At 45.1% G+C, this 16256-nt stretch overlaps 1 protein-coding gene across 1 annotated transcript in view; it reads right to left on the bottom strand.

Moving 5' to 3' along the window:
- Positions 1-16256, bottom strand: part of LOC135551081 (neurobeachin-like) — a 304485-nt gene that overhangs the window by 144567 nt on the left and 143662 nt on the right. Inside the window, exons 15-16 of the mRNA XM_064982478.1 lie at positions 13229-13397; positions 7856-7935 (exon numbers count right to left, since the gene is read on the bottom strand). Of these exons, the coding sequence (XP_064838550.1) occupies positions 7856-7935; positions 13229-13397 (249 nt within the window). The remainder of the gene's footprint in view (positions 1-7855; positions 7936-13228; positions 13398-16256) is intronic.

Genomic DNA, 16256 nt, shown 5'->3' with positions numbered 1-16256 from the left:
CATCATTGTAAACAAGAACTTGTTTTTACATAAAGGTTAAATAAAAAAAATAAAGCCAGAGGCATCCCAACCCGTATCACGTATGTGTGTTTACTGTTTGGGTTGTAAAATGCCGCGGCTGCAGAGGACGGAAAGAGAGACATGATTCACCAGAAACAACAAGGAAAAAGACAAAAGGGGGGAAAGAGGGATAAAGTGAAAATGATTTTTGCTTGGCAACCACATTAACCACTTCCTGTCAACAACACACACACGGTATCGCACACACACACACACACACACACACACTTTTTAGAGCACTGGTCCATAATACAATTCTTCACACCTCCGATTACCCAGAACCCCCCCAGGGGGCTTGAGACAAACAAACAAACAGACAAACAAGTGAACAAACCAACAGAGTGAGGAGAGAGAGAGGAGGAGAGAGAGAGAGAGGAGGAGAGAGAGGAAGAGAGAGAGGTGAAGAGAGAGGAGGAGAGAGAGGAAGAGAGAGAGGAGGAGAGAGAGAGAGGAGGAGAGAGGTGAAGAGAGAGGAGGAGACAGAGGAGGAGAGAGAGGAGGCGAGAGAGGAGGCGAGAGAGGAGGCGAGAGAGGAGGAGAGAGGTGAAGAGAGAGGAGGAGAGAGAGGTGAAGAGAGAGGAGAAGAGAGAGGAGGAGAGAGAGGTGAAGAGAGAGGAGGAGAGAAAGGTGAAGAGAGAGGAGAAGAGAGAGGAGGAGAGAGAGGTGAGGAGAGAGAGGAGGAGAGAGAGGAGGAGAGAGAGGAGAAGAGAGAGGAGGAGAGAGAGGTGAAGAGAGAGGAGAAGAGAGAGGAGGAGAGAGAGGTGAAGAGAGAGGAGGAGAGAGAGGGGGAGAGAGAGGAGGAGAGAGAGGTGAAGAGAGAGGATGAGAGAGAGGAGGAGAGAGAGGTGAAGAGAGAGGAAGAGAGAGAGGAGGAGAGAGAGGAAGAGAGAGAGGAAGAGAGAGAGGAAGAGAGGAGGGGGGAGAGGGAGGAGAGAGGGGGAGAGAGAGGTGAAGAGAGGGGGAGAGAGAGGTGAAGAGAGGGGAGGAGAGAGAGGAGGAGAGAGAGGTGAAGAAAAAGGCGAGAGAGGAGGAGAGAGAGGAGGAGAGAGAGTAGGAGAGAGAGGAGGAGAGAGAGGAGGAGAGAGATGAGGAGATAGAGAGAGAGAGAGGAAGAGAGAGGTGAAGAGAGAGGAGGGGAGAGAGGAAGAGAGAGAGGTGAAGAGAGAGGAGGAGAGAGAGGAGGAGAGAGAGGAGAAGAGAGAGAGAGAGAAAGGAGAAGAGAGAGAGGAGAAGAGAGAGGAGGAGAAGAGATGAGGAGAGAGAGAGAGAGGGAGAGGAGGAGAGAGAGGTGAAGAGAGAGGAGGAGAGAGAGGTGAAGAGAGAGGAGGAGAGAGAGGAAGAGAGAGAGGAAGAGAGAGAGAGAGGAAGAAAGAGAGGTAGAGAGAGAGAGAGGAGGAGAGAGAGGTGAAGAGAGAGGAGGAGAGAGGAGAAGAGAGAAGAGAGGAGAAGAGAGAGAGGAAACGAGAGAGAGAGAGGAGAAGAGAGAGGAGAAGAGAGAGAAAGGAGGAGAGAGAGAGGAGAGAGAGAGAAGAGAGTAGGAGAGAGTAGGAGAGAGTGGAGAGAAGAGAGGATTGGAGAGGAGGAGTGACATGAAAAAGATGATGTCTTCATCACAGAGCTTTATGGTGCCCAAGAACAGAACTACGTATCGGAAAAGCCTTCTGGTCAGACTTCATAGACTTCTCAACGCTCCCGAGTATACTACTCTCCAATGTCCAGTCTCTTGACAACAAGGTAGATGAAAAATCGAGCAACGGTTGCCTTCCAGAGAGACATCAGAGATGGTAACATTCTCTGTTTCACGGAAACATGGCTCTCTCAGAATCGGTTCAGCCACTGTGCTTCTCCAAGCATCGCGCCGACAGAGATAATCAACTCTCTGGGAAGAAGTGTCCTCGGATGGGGCCACAGTGTCTCCTGACCCCTCCTGTCTCAGCCTCCAGTATTTATGCTGCAGTAGTTTATGTGTCGGGGGGCTAGGGTCAGTTTGTTATATCTGGAGTACTTCTCCTGTCCTATTCAGTGTCCTGTGTGAATCGAAGTGTGTGTTCTCTAATTCTCTCCTTCTCTCTCTCTTTCTCTCTCTCGGAGGACCTGAGCCCTAGGACCATGCCCCCGGACTACCTGACATGATGACTCTTTGCTGTCCTCAGTCCACCTGGCCGTGCTGCTGCTCCAGTTTCAACTGTTCTACCTTATTATTATTCGACCATGCTGGTCATTTATGAACATTTGAACATCTTGGCCATGTTCTGTTATAATCTCCACCCGGCACAGCCAGAAGAGGACTGGCCACCCCACATAGCCTGGTTCCTCTCTAGGTTTCTCCCTAGGTTTTGGCCTTTCTAGGGAGTTTTTCCTAGCCACCGTGCTTCTACACCTGCATTGCTAGCTGTTTGGGGTTTTAGGCTGGGTTTCTGTACAGCACTTTGAGATATCAGCTGATGTACGAAGGGCTATATAAATAAATTTGATTTGATTTGAAGAGGAAGGGCTGGCAATTCTACCTATCAAGATAATTCTCGTCAGTTATAGTCACAGCTGTGTCCTGTGTGGCTCAGTCGGTAGAGCATGGCGCTTGCAACGCCAAGCGTCGTGGGTTCGATTCCCGCTGGGGCCACCCATATGTAAAAAAAAAAAAAAAAAAAAAAAAAAAAAAAAAAAGTAGTGGCCCCAGCCGACTTGTAAGTCGCTTTGGACAAAAGCGTCTGCTAAATGGGATATATATTCCCCCTCAAACAGACACCAAGACAGCCCTCAAGAAACTTCACTGGACTCTATGTAAACTGGAAACTACACTGCTCAAAAAAATTAAAGGAACACTAAAATAACACATCCTAGATCTGAATGAATGAAATATTCTTATTAAATACTTTTTTCTTTACATAGTTGAATGTGCTGACAACACAATCACACAAAAATGATCAATGGAAATCAAATTTATCAACCCATGGGGGTCTGGATTTGGAGTCACACTCAAAATTAAAGTGGAAAACCACACTACAGGCTGTTCCACCTTTGATGTAATGTCCTTAAAACAAGTCAAAATGAGGCTCAGTAGTGTGTGTGGCCTCCACGCGCCTGTATGACCTTCCTACAACACCTGGGCATGCTCCTGACGAGGTGGCGGATGGTCTCCTGAGGGATCTCCTCCCAGACCTGGACTAAAGCATCCGCCAACTCCTGGACAGTCTGTGGTGCAACGTGGCGTTGGTGGATGGAGCGAGACATGATGTCCCAGATGTGCTGAATTGGATTCAGGTCTGGGGAACGGGCGGGCCAGTCCATAGCATCAAAGCCTTCCTCTTGTAGGAACTGCTGACACACTCCAGCCACATGAGGTCTAGCATTGTCTTGCATTAGGAGGAACCCAGGGCCAACTGCACCAGCATATGGTCTCACAAGGTCTGAGGATCTCATCTCGGTACCTAATGGCAGTCAGGCTACCACATGGAGGGCTGTGCGGCCCCCCCCAAAAAATGCCACCCCACACCATGACTGACCCACAGCAAAACCGGTCAGGCTGAAGGATGCTGCAGGCAGCAGAGCATTCTCCACGGCGTGGAGTGTAGACGGTGTGTGTTGGACGTTCTCAGTGTAGACGGTGTGTGTTGGACGTTCTCAGTGGAGACGGTGTGTGTTGGACGTTCTCCGTATAGACGGTGTGTGTTGGACGTTCTCAGTGTAGACGGTGTGTTGGACGTTCTCAGTGTAGACGGTGTGTGTTGGACGTTCTCAGTGTAGACGGTGTGTGTTGGACGTTCTCAGTGGAGACGGTGTGTGTTGGACGTTCTCAGTGTAGACGGTGTGTGTTGGACGTTCTCAGTATAGATGGTGTGTGTTGGACGTTCTCCGTATAGACGGTGTGTGTTGGACGTTCTCAGTGTAGACGGTGTGTGTTGGACGTTCTCAGTATAGACAGTGTGTTGGACGTTCTCAGTGTAGACGGTGTGTGTTGGACGTTCTCAGTATAGACGGTGTGTGTTGGACGTTCTCTGTATAGACGGTGTGTGTTGGACGTTCTCAGTGGAGACGGTGTGTGTTGGACGTTCTCAGTGTAGACGGTGTGTGTTGGACGTTCTCAGTGTAGACGGTGTGTGTTGGACGTTCTCCGTATAGACGGTGTGTGTTGGACGTTCTCAGTATAGACGGTGTGTGTTGGACATTCTCAGTGTAGACGGTGTGTTGGACGTTCTCAGTATAGACAGTGTGTTGGACGTTCTCAGTGTAGACGGTGTGTGTTGGACGTTCTCATTATAGACGGTGTGTGTTGGACGTTCTCCGTATAGACGGTGTGTGTTGGACGTTCTCAGTGGAGACGGTGTGTGTTGGACGTTCTCCGTATAGACGGTGTGTGTTGGACGTTCTCAGTGTAGACGGTGTGTGTTGGACGTTCTCAGTATAGACAGTGTGTTGGACGTTCTCAGTGTAGACGGTGTGTGTTGGACGTTCTCAGTATAGACGGTGTGTGTTGGACGTTCTCAGTGGAGACGGTGTGTGTTGGACGTTCTCAGTTTAGACAGTGTGTTGGACGTTCTCAGCGTAGACGGTGTGTGTTGGACGTTCTCAGTATAGACGGTGTGTGTTGGACGTTCTCAGTATAGACGGTGTGTGTTGGACGTTCTCAGTATAGACGGTGTGTGTTGGACGTTCTCAGTGTAGACGGTGTGTTGGACGTTCTCAGTGTAGACGGTGTGTGTTGGACGTTCTCAGTGTAGACGGTGTGTGTTGGACGTTCTCAGTGTAGACGGTGAGTTGGACGTTCTCAGTGTAGACGGTGTGTGTTGGGCGTTCTCAGTATAGACGGTGTGTGTTGGGCGTTCTCAGTGTAGCGGTGTGTTGGACGTTCTCAGTATAGGCGGTGTGTGTTGGGCGTTCTCAGTGTAGGCGGTGTGTGTTGGGCGTTCTCAGTATAGACGGTGTGTGTTGGACGTTCTCAGTGTAGACGGTGTGTGTTGGACGTTCTCAGTATAGACGGTGTGTGTTGGACGTTCTCAGTATAGACGGTGTGTGTTGGACGTTCTCAGTATAGACGGTGTGTGTTGGATGTTCTCAGTATAGACGGTGTGTGTTGGACGTTCTCAGTGTAGACGGTGTGTTGGACGTTCTCAGTATAGACGGTGTGTGTTGGACGTTCTCCGTGTATTTTGAATGCTTTCAGACAATGTGATTAATTGCTTGGAAAAAAAATTTGCCCATTAAAATTTACAAAACAGTTAACTTGAGTTAACTGAATAAACTGTGACATCCCTAATAAAAAAATATATGTATTTCAGTACCTTGAGTATGAGTTGTTTGAGGAGCTACTGGACGAAGTAGTTATGGTGTGTTGTATGTAGTATGAGCTACTGGAAGAAGTAGTTATGGTGTGTTGTATGTAGTATGAGCTACTGGAAGAAGTAGTTATGGTGTGTTGTATGTAGTATGAGCTACTGGAAGAAGTAGTTATGGTGTGTTGTATGTAGTATGAGCTACTGGAAGAAGTAGTTATGGTGTGTTGTATGTAGTATGAGCTACTGGACGAAGTAGTTATGGTGTGTTGTATGTAGTATGAGCTACTGGAAGAAGTAGTTAGGGCGTGTTGTATGTAGTATGAGCTACTGGACGAAGTAGTTATGGTGTGTTGTATGTAGTATGAGCTACTGGAAGAAGTAGTTATGGTGTGTTGTATGTAGTATGAGCTACTGGAAGAAGTAGTTATGGTGTGTTGTATGTAGTATGAGCTACTGGAAGAAGTAGTTATGGTGTGTTGTATGTAGTATGAGCTACTGGACGAAGTAGTTATGGTGTGTTGTATGTAGTATGAGCTACTGGACGAAGTAGTTATGGTGTGTTGTATGTAGTATGAGCTACTGGACGAAGTAGTTATGGTGTGTTGTATGTAGTATGAGCTACTGGAAGATGTAGTTATGGTGTGTTGTATGTAGTATGAGCTACTGGACGAAGTAGTTATGGTGTGTTGTATGTAGTATGAGCTACTGGAAGAAGTAGTTAGGGCGTGTTGTATGTAGTATGAGCTACTGGACGAAGTAGTTATGGTGTGTTGTATGTAGTATGAGCTACTGGACGAAGTAGTTATGGTGTGTTGTATGTAGTATGAGCTACTGGACGAAGTAGTTTGGGCGTGTTGTATGTAGTATGAGCTACTGGACGAAGTAGTTATGGTGTGTTGTATGTAGTATGAGCTACTGGACGAAGTAGTTATGGTGTGTTGTATGTAGTATGAGCTACTGGACGAAGTAGTTATGGTGTGTTGTATGTAGTATGAGCTACTGGACGAAGTAGTTAGGGCGTGTTGTATGTAGTATGAGCTACTGGAAGAAGTAGTTATGGTGTGTTGTATGTAGTATGAGCTACTGGACGAAGTAGTTATGGTGTGTTGTATGTAGTATGAGCTACTGGACGAAGTAGTTATGGTGTGTAGTATGTAGTATGAGCTACTGGACGAAGTAGTTATGGTGTGTTGTATGTAGTATGAGCTACTGGACGAAGTAGTTATGGTGTGTTGTATGTAGTATGAGCTACTGGAAGAAGTAGTTATGGTGTGTTGTATGTAGTATGAGCTACTGGACGAAGTAGTTATGGTGTGTTGTATGTAGTATGAGCTACTGGACGAAGTAGTTATGGTGTGTTGTATGTAGTATGAGCTACTGGACGAAGTAGTTATGGTGTGTTGTATGTAGTATGAGCTACTGGAAGAAGTAGTTATGGTGTGTTGTATGTAGTATGAGCTACTGGAAGAAGTAGTTATGGTGTGTTGTATGTAGTATGAGCTACTGGACGAAGTAGTTATGGCGTGTTGTATGTAGTATGAGCTACTGGAAGAAGTAGTTATGGCGTGTTGTATGTAGTATGAGCTACTGGAAGAAGTAGTTAGGGCGTGTTGTATGTAGTATGAGCTACTGGACGAAGTAGTTAGGGTGTGTTGTATGTAGTATGAGCTACTGGACGAAGTAGTTAGGGTGTGTTGTATGTAGTATGAGCTACTGGACGAAGTAGTTATGGTGTGTTGTATGTAGTATGAGCTACTGGAAGAAGTAGTTATGGTGTGTTGTATGTAGTATGAGCTACTGGACGAAGTAGTTATGGTGTGTTGTATGTAGTATGAGCTACTGGAAGAAGTAGTTATGGCGTGTTGTATGTAGTATGAGCTACTGGAAGAAGTAGTTAGGGCGTGTTGTATGTAGTATGAGCTACTGGACGAAGTAGTTATGGTGTGTTGTATGTAGTATGAGCTACTGGACGAAGTAGTTATGGTGTGTTGTATTTAGTATGAGCTACTGGAAGAAGTAGTTATGGTGTGTTGTATGTAGTATGAGCTACTGGACGAAGTAGTTATGGTGTGTTGTATGTAGTATGAGCTACTGGACGAAGTAGTTATGGTGTGTTGTATGTAGTATGAGCTACTGGAGAAGTAGTTATGGTGTGTTGTATGTAGTATGAGCTACTGGAAGAAGTAGTTATGGTGTGTTGTATGTAGTATGAGCTACTGGACGAAGTAGTTATGGTGTGTTGTATGTAGTATGAGATACTGGACGAAGTAGTTATGGTGTGTTGTATGTAGTATGAGCTACTGGACGAAGTAGTTATGGTGTGTTGTATGTAGTATGAGCTACTGGACGAAGTAGTTAGGGCGTGTTGTATGTAGTATGAGCTACTGGAAGAAGTAGTTATGGTGTGTTGTATGTAGTATGAGCTACTGGACGAAGTAGTTATGGTGTGTTGTATGTAGTATGAGCTACTGGATGAAGTAGTTATGGTGTGTTGTATGTAGTATGTAAAACATTCATGGTACCTTGAGTATGAGTTGTTTGAGGAACAACAGAATGAAGGCTCTGAGAGAGACGATCTCCTTCTGGAACGGCCTCGGTCCATCTGCTCACAGACACCATTAAAACAACGTTAATATATCAGCAACGGAATTTTAATTAATGTTAATTCAACATTAGAAAAAACGGTAATACAACATTAAAAAAAAAAAAAAAACATTCAGTCATTCCATCAACACACAGAAAACATCAACACAACGTTTCATTCAGGTCCACACAGGTTCTCGGAAAGAAGGCAAGTACACAGTATGGTTCTGATGTGACGTTCCTCTACCCTGTTCTCAACACTGTTATAGTGACCTGTCTGTTCTCAACACTGTTATAGTGACCTGTCTGTTCTCAACACTGTGTTATAGTGACCTGTCTGTTCTCAACACTGTTATAGTGACCTGTCTGTTCTCAACACTGTTATAGTGACCTGTCTGTTCTCAACACTGTTATAGTGACCTGTCTGTTCTCAACACTGTTATAGTGACCTGTCTGTTCTCAACACTGTGTTATAGTGACCTGTCTGTTCTCAACACTGTTATAGTGACCTGTCTGTTCTCAACACTGTTATAGTGACCTGTCTGTTCTCAACACTGTTATAGTGACCTGTCTGTTCTCAACACTGTTATAGTGACCTGTCTGTTCTCAACACTGTTATAGTGACCTGTCTGTTCTCAACACTGTTATAGTGACCTGTCTGTTCTCAACACTGTTATAGTGACCTGTCTGTTCTCAACACTGTTATAGTGACCTGTCTGTTCTCAACACTGTTATAGTGACCTGTCTGTTCTCAACACTGTTATAGTGACCTGTCTGTTCTCAACACTGTGTTATAGTGACCTGTCTGTTCTCAACACTGTGTTATAGTGACCTGTCTGTTCTCAACACTGTGTTATAGTGACCTGTCTGTTCTCAACACTGTTATAGTGACCTGTCTGTTCTCAACACTGTGTTATAGTGACCTGTCTGTTCTCAACACTGTTATAGTGACCTGTCTGTTCTCAACACTGTGTTATAGTGACCTGTCTGTTCTCAACACTGTGTTATAGTGACCTGTCTGTTCTCAACACTGTGTTATAGTGACCTGTCTGTTCTCAACACTGTTATAGTGACCTGTCTGTTCTCAACACTGTTATAGTGACCTGTCTGTTCTCAACACTGTGTTATAGTGACCTGTCTGTTCTCAACACTGTGTTATAGTGACCTGTCTGTTCTCAACACTGTGTTATAGTGACCTGTCTGTTCTCAACACTGTGTTATAGTGACCTGTCTGTTCTCAACACTGTGTTATAGTGACCTGTCTGTTCTCAACACTGTGTTATAGTGACCTGTCTGTTCTCAACACTGTGTTATAGTGACCTGTCTGTTCTCAACACTGTTATAGTGACCTGTCTGTTCTCAACACTGTTATAGTGACCTGTCTGTTCTCAACACTGTGTTATAGTGACCTGTCTGTTCTCAACACTGTTATAGTGACCTGTCTGTTCTCAACACTGTTATAGTGACCTGTCTGTTCTCAACACTGTGTTATAGTGACCTGTCTGTTCTCAACACTGTTATAGTGACCTGTCTGTTCTCAACACTGTTATAGTGACCTGTCTGTTCTCAACACTGTGTTATAGTGACCTGTCTGTTCTCAACACTGTTATTGTGACCTGTCTGTTCTCAACACTGTTATAGTGACCTGTCTGTTCTCAACACTGTGTTATAGTGACCTGTCTGTTCTCAACACTGTGTTATAGTGACCTGTCTGTTCTCAACACTGTTATTGTGACCTGTCTGTTCTCAACACTGTTATAGTGACCTGTCTGTTCTCAACACTGTGTTATAGTGACCTGTCTGTTCTCAACACTGTGTTATAGTGACCTGTCTGTTCTCAACACTGTGTTATAGTGACCTGTCTGTTCTCAACACTGTGTTATAGTGACCTGTCTGTTCTCAACACTGTGTTATAGTGACCTGTCTGTTCTCAACACTGTGTTATAGTGACCTGTCTGTTCTCAACACTGTGTTATAGTGACCTGTCTGTTCTCAACACTGTGTTATAGTGACCTGTCTGCTCTCAACACTGTGTTATAGTGACCTGTCTGTTCTCAACACTGTTATAGTGACCTGTCTGTTCTCAACACTGTGTTATAGTGAGTGACCTGTCTGTTCTCAACACTGTTATAGTGACCTGTCTGTTCTCAACACTGTGTTATAGTGACCTGTCTGTTCTCAACACTGTGTTATAGTGACCTGTCTGTTCTCAACACTGTGTTATAGTGACCTGTCTGTTCTCAACACTGTTATAGTGACCTGTCTGTGACCTGTCTGTTCTCAACACTGTTATAGTGACCTGTCTGTTCTCAACACTGTGTTATAGTGACCTGTCTGTTCTCAACACTGTGTTATAGTGACCTGTCTGTTCTCAACACTGTGTTATAGTGACCTGTCTGTTCTCAACACTGTTATAGTGACCTGTCTGTTCTCAACACTGTGTTATAGTGACCTGTCTGTTCTCAACACTGTTATAGTGACCTGTCTGTTCTCAACACTGTGTTATAGTGACCTGTCTGTTCTCAACACTGTGTTATAGTGACCTGTCTGTTCTCAACACTGTGTTATAGTGACCTGTCTGTTCTCAACACTGTTATAGTGACCTGTCTGTTCTCAACACTGTTATAGTGACCTGTCTGTTCTCAACACTGTGTTATAGTGACCTGTCTGTTCTCAACACTGTGTTATAGTGACCTGTCTGTTCTCAACACTGTGTTATAGTGACCTGTCTGTTCTCAACACTGTGTTATAGTGACCTGTCTGTTCTCAACACTGTGTTATAGTGACCTGTCTGTTCTCAACACTGTGTTATAGTGACCTGTCTGTTCTCAACACTGTGTTATAGTGACCTGTCTGTTCTCAACACTGTGTTATAGTGACCTGTCTGTTCTCAACACTGTGTTATAGTGACCTGTCTGTTCTCAACACTGTGTTATAGTGACCTGTCTGTTCTCAACACTGTGTTATAGTGACCTGTCTGTTCTCAACACTGTGTTATAGTGACCTGTCTGTTCTCAACACTGTTATAGTGACCTGTCTGTTCTCAACACTGTGTTATAGTGACCTGTCTGTTCTCAACACTGTTATTGTGACCTGTCTGTTCTCAACACTGTTATAGTGACCTGTCTGTTCTCAACACTGTGTTATAGTGACCTGTCTGTTCTCAACACTGTGTTATAGTGACCTGTCTGTTCTCAACACTGTTATTGTGACCTGTCTGTTCTCAACACTGTTATAGTGACCTGTCTGTTCTCAACACTGTGTTATAGTGACCTGTCTGTTCTCAACACTGTGTTATAGTGACCTGTCTGTTCTCAACACTGTGTTATAGTGACCTGTCTGTTCTCAACACTGTGTTATAGTGACCTGTCTGTTCTCAACACTGTGTTATAGTGACCTGTCTGTTCTCAACACTGTGTTATAGTGACCTGTCTGTTCTCAACACTGTGTTATAGTGACCTGTCTGTTCTCAACACTGTGTTATAGTGACCTGTCTGCTCTCAACACTGTGTTATAGTGACCTGTCTGTTCTCAACACTGTTATAGTGACCTGTCTGTTCTCAACACTGTGTTATAGTGAGTGACCTGTCTGTTCTCAACACTGTTATAGTGACCTGTCTGTTCTCAACACTGTGTTATAGTGACCTGTCTGTTCTCAACACTGTGTTATAGTGACCTGTCTGTTCTCAACACTGTGTTATAGTGACCTGTCTGTTCTCAACACTGTGTTATAGTGACCTGTCTGTTCTCAACACTGTGTTATAGTGACCTGTCTGTTCTCAACCCTGTGTTATAGTGACCTGTCTGTTCTCAACACTGTGTTATAGTGACCTGTGTGTTCTCAACACTGTGTTATAGTGAGCTGTCTGTTCTCAACACTGTGTTATAGTGACCTGTCTGTTCTCAACACTGTGTTATAGTGACCTGTCTGTTCTCAACACTGTTATAGTGACCTGTCTGTTCTCAACACTGTGTTATAGTGAGCTGTCTGTTCTCAACACTGTGTTATAGTGACTTGTCTGTTCTCAACACTGTCTTATAGTGACCTGTCTGTTCTCAACACTGTTATAGTGACCTGTCTGTTCTCAACACTGTGTTATAGTGACATGTCTGTTCTCAACACTGTGTTATAGTGACCTGTCTGTTCTCAACACTGTGTTATAGTGACCTGTCTGTTCTCAACACTGTGTTATAGTGACCTGTCTGTTCTCAACACTGTGTTATAGTGACCTGTCTGTTCTCAACACTGTGTTATAGTGACCTGTCTGTTCTCAACACTGTGTTATAGTGACCTGTGTGTTCTCAACACTGTGTTATAGTGACCTGTCTGTTCTCAACACTGTGTTATAGTGACCTGTCTGTTCTCAACACTGTTATAGTGACCTGTCTGTTCTCAACACTGTGTTATAGTGAGCTGTCTGTTCTCAACACTGTTATAGTGACCTGTCTGTTCTCAACACTGTGTTATAGTGACCTGTCTGTTCTCAACACTGTGTTATAGTGACCTGTCTGTTCTCAACACTGTGTTATAGTGACCTGTCTGTTCTCAACACTGTGTTATAGTGACCTGTCTGTTCTCAACACTGTGTTATAGTGACCTGTCTGTTCTCAACACTGTGTTATAGTGACCTGTCTGTTCTCAACACTGTGTTATAGTGACCTGTCTGTTCTCAACACTGTGTTATAGTGACCTGTCTGTTCTCAACACTGTGTTATAGTGACCTGTCTGTTCTCAACACTGTGTTATAGTGACCTGTCTGTTCTCAACACTGTGTTATAGTGACCTGTCTGTTCTCAACACTGTTATAGTGACCTGTCTGTTCTCAACACTGTGTTATAGTGAGCTGTCTGTTCTCAACACTGTGTTATAGTGACATGTCTGTTCTCAACACTGTGTTATAGTGACCTGTCTGTTCTCAACACTGTGTTATAGTGAGCTGTCTGTTCTCAACACTGTTATAGTGACCTGTCTGTTCTCAACACTGTGTTATAGTGACCTGTCTGTTCTCAACACTGTGTTATAGTGACATGTCTGTTCTCAACACTGTGTTATAGTGACCTGTCTGTTCTCAACACTGTGTTATAGTGACCTGTCTGTTCTCAACACTGTGTTATAGTGACCTGTCTGTTCTCAACACTGTGTTATAGTGACCTGTCTGTTCTCAACACTGTGTTATAGTGACCTGTCTGTTCTCAACACTGTGTTATAGTGACCTGTCCGTTCTCAACACTGTGTTATACTGACCTGTGTGTTCTCAACACTGTGTTATAGTGACCTGTGTGTGTGCGTGCGTGCGTGAGTGCGTACGTACCCAGTCCTTTCGGTGTGATGCCGCTGCTCTCCAGTGGGTTGCTGACCCAGTAGTAGTACTTCAGTGTGTGCATCAGCTGGAGCACGGTACCGACGCGACGGATGGTGCTGTAGATGGTCGACGTCCCAATGAACTCCGCAGACAGGTAGGTGTACAGGGACAGCTGGACCTGGAGGGAGAAACACGTAACACACATACAGGGAGGGGAAAAGAGGGAGGTGAGAGAGACACAGCAACTATCAACTGAAGGTGTTGTCCTCTACCCTCCTCTCCTCTCCTCTCTTGTCCTCTACCCTCCTCTCCTCTCTTGTCCTCTACCCTCCTCTCTTCTCCTCTCTTGTCCTCTACCGTCCTCTCTTCTCCTCCATCCTCCTCTCTTCTCCTCCATCCTCCTCTCTTCTCCTCCATCCTCCTCTAATGTCCTCTAGCCTCCTCTCATGTCCTCCATCCTCCTCTCCTGTCCTCCATCCTCCTCTCCTGTCCTCCACCCTGCTCTCATGTCCTCTACCCTCCCCTCCTGTCCTCAACCCTCCTCTCATGTCCTGTCCTGTACCCTCCTCTCATGTCCTGTCCTGGCCCTCCCTCCATATTCGTCGCCAGACCCACTGGCTCCAGGTCGTCTACAAGGCCATGCTAGGTAATGCCCCGCCTTATCTCAGTTCACTGGTCACGATGGCAACACCCATCCGTAGCACGCGCTCCAGCAGGTGTATCTCACTGATCATCCCTAAAGCCAACACCTCATTTGGCAGCCTTTCGTTCCAGTTCTCTGCTGCCTGTGACTGGAACGAATTGCAGAAATCGCTGAAGTTGGAGACTTATCTCCCTCACCAACTTCAAACATCTGCTATCTGAGCAGCTAACCGATCGCTGCATCTGTACATAGTCTTATCGGTAAATAGCCCACCCAATTATACCTACCTCATCTCCATACTGTTTTTATTTATTTACTTTTCTGTTCTTTTGCACATCAATATCTCTACCTGTACATAACCATCTGATCATTTATCACTCCAGTGTTAATCTGCAAAATTGTAATTATTCGCCTACCTCCTCATGCCTTTTGCACACAATGTATATAGACCCTTTTTTTCTACTGTGTTATTGACTTGTTTATTGTTTACTCAATGTGTAACTCTGTGTTGTCTGTTCACACTGCTAAGCTTTATCTTGGCCAGGTCGCAGTTGCAAATGAGAACTTGTTCTCAACTAGCCTACCTGGTTAAATAAAGGTGGAAAAAATCAAATCAAATAAAAATAAATCCTTGATGAAAATCTGCTCCAGAGTGCTCAGGACCTCAGCTTGGGGCAAAGGTTAACTTTCCAACAAGACAATGACCCTAAGCACACTGCCAAGACAATGCAGGAGTGGCTTCACGACTAGTCTCTGAATGTCCTTGAGTGGCCAGAGCCCGGACTTCAACCCAATCGAACTTCTCTGGAGAGACCTGATAGCTGTGCAGCGACGCTCAACATCCAACCTGACAGAGCTTGAGAGGATCTGCAAAGAAGAATGGGAGAAACTCCCCAAATACAGGTGTTCCAAGCTTGTAGCATCATACCCAAGAAGACTCAAGGCTGTAATCGCTGCCAAAGGTGCTTCAACAAAGTACTGAGTAAAGGTTTGAATACTTATATAAATGTGATATTTCAGTTTTTTTGTTTTTAATAAATTTGCAAAAATGTATTAAAATCTGTTTGCATCGTGCCAAAAACTCAGCTAATTTCCACCTTTCCAAATAGTAATTTCTTAAGATTTTTACAAGTGAGCATCTTTGTCCGTGACATGACCTCTCAACTCTTCCTGTGGGCCCTCCCACTGATGCATTAGTCAATTCCCCAGTATTCCTGTGGGCCCTCCCACTTGATGCATTAGTCAAATCCCCAGTTTTCCTGTGGGCCCTCCCACTGATGCCTGTGGGCCCTCCCACTGATGCCTGTGGGCCCTCCCACTGATGCATTAATCAATTCCCCAGTATTCCTGTGGGCCCTCCCACTTGATGCATTAGTCAAATCCCCAGTTTTCCTGTGGGCCCTCCCACTGATGCATTAGTCAATTCCCCAGTATTCCTGTGGGCCCTCCCACTGATGCCTGTGGGCCCTCCCACTGATGCATTAATCAATTCCCCAGTATTCCTGTGGGCCCTCCCACTGACGCCTGTGGGCCCTCCCACTGATGCATTAATCAATTCCCCAGTATTCCTGTGGGCCCTCCCACTGACGCCTGTGGGCCCTCCCACTGATGCATTAATCAATTCCCCAGTATTCCTGTGGGCCCTCCCACTGACGCCTGTGGGCCCTCCCACTGATGCATTAATCAATTCCCCAGTATTCCTGTGGGCCCTCCCACTGACGCCTGTGGGCCCTCCCACTGATGCATTAATCAATTCCCCAGTATTCCTGTGGGCCCTCCCACTGACGCCTGTGGGCCCTCCCACTGATGCATTAATCAATTCCCCAGTATTCATTCCGGTGTGCATTTATCACACCTTCCCCAACTATAAAAAGTTGTTATTTCTTACAGCTATGATAAAATTGACTCTTTTCACAACCCTTCCTTCACTAGCTATTAAAACGTTTATGGGAACAGTGATGAGTTTATTGAGGACACATGGGAAGATATTCTGGAACCGCGTCCCACTCCTCTTCTATTTGCACCAAACATGGTTTGATCCAACGCAAAATCCTAAACCGCTGAACTAAACGCAGGATCTCTCTGATGTCCACCCTGTTTGCTTCATTAATAACTACGTTTTGGTCCTGCTCTTCTCTACATAACTATTGGTCCTGCTCTTCTCTACGTAACTATTGGTCCTGCTCTTCTCTAAGTAACTATTGGTCGTGCTCTTCTCTACGTAACTATTGGTCCTGCTCTTCTCTACGTAACTATTGGTCCTGCTCTTCTCTACGTAACTATTGGTCCTGCTCTTCTCTACATAACTATTGGTCCTGCTCTTCTCTACATAACTATTGGTCCTGCTCTTCTCTACGTAACTATTGGTCCTGCTCTTCTCTACGTACCTATTGG

The sequence above is a fragment of the Oncorhynchus masou genome, chromosome 12, assembly GCF_036934945.1.
Source record: "Oncorhynchus masou masou isolate Uvic2021 chromosome 12, UVic_Omas_1.1, whole genome shotgun sequence".
Lineage (NCBI taxonomy): Eukaryota > Metazoa > Chordata > Actinopteri > Salmoniformes > Salmonidae > Oncorhynchus > Oncorhynchus masou.
Note: the sequence above shows the minus strand (reverse complement) of the source record. Positions and strands in the feature narration are given on the sequence as shown.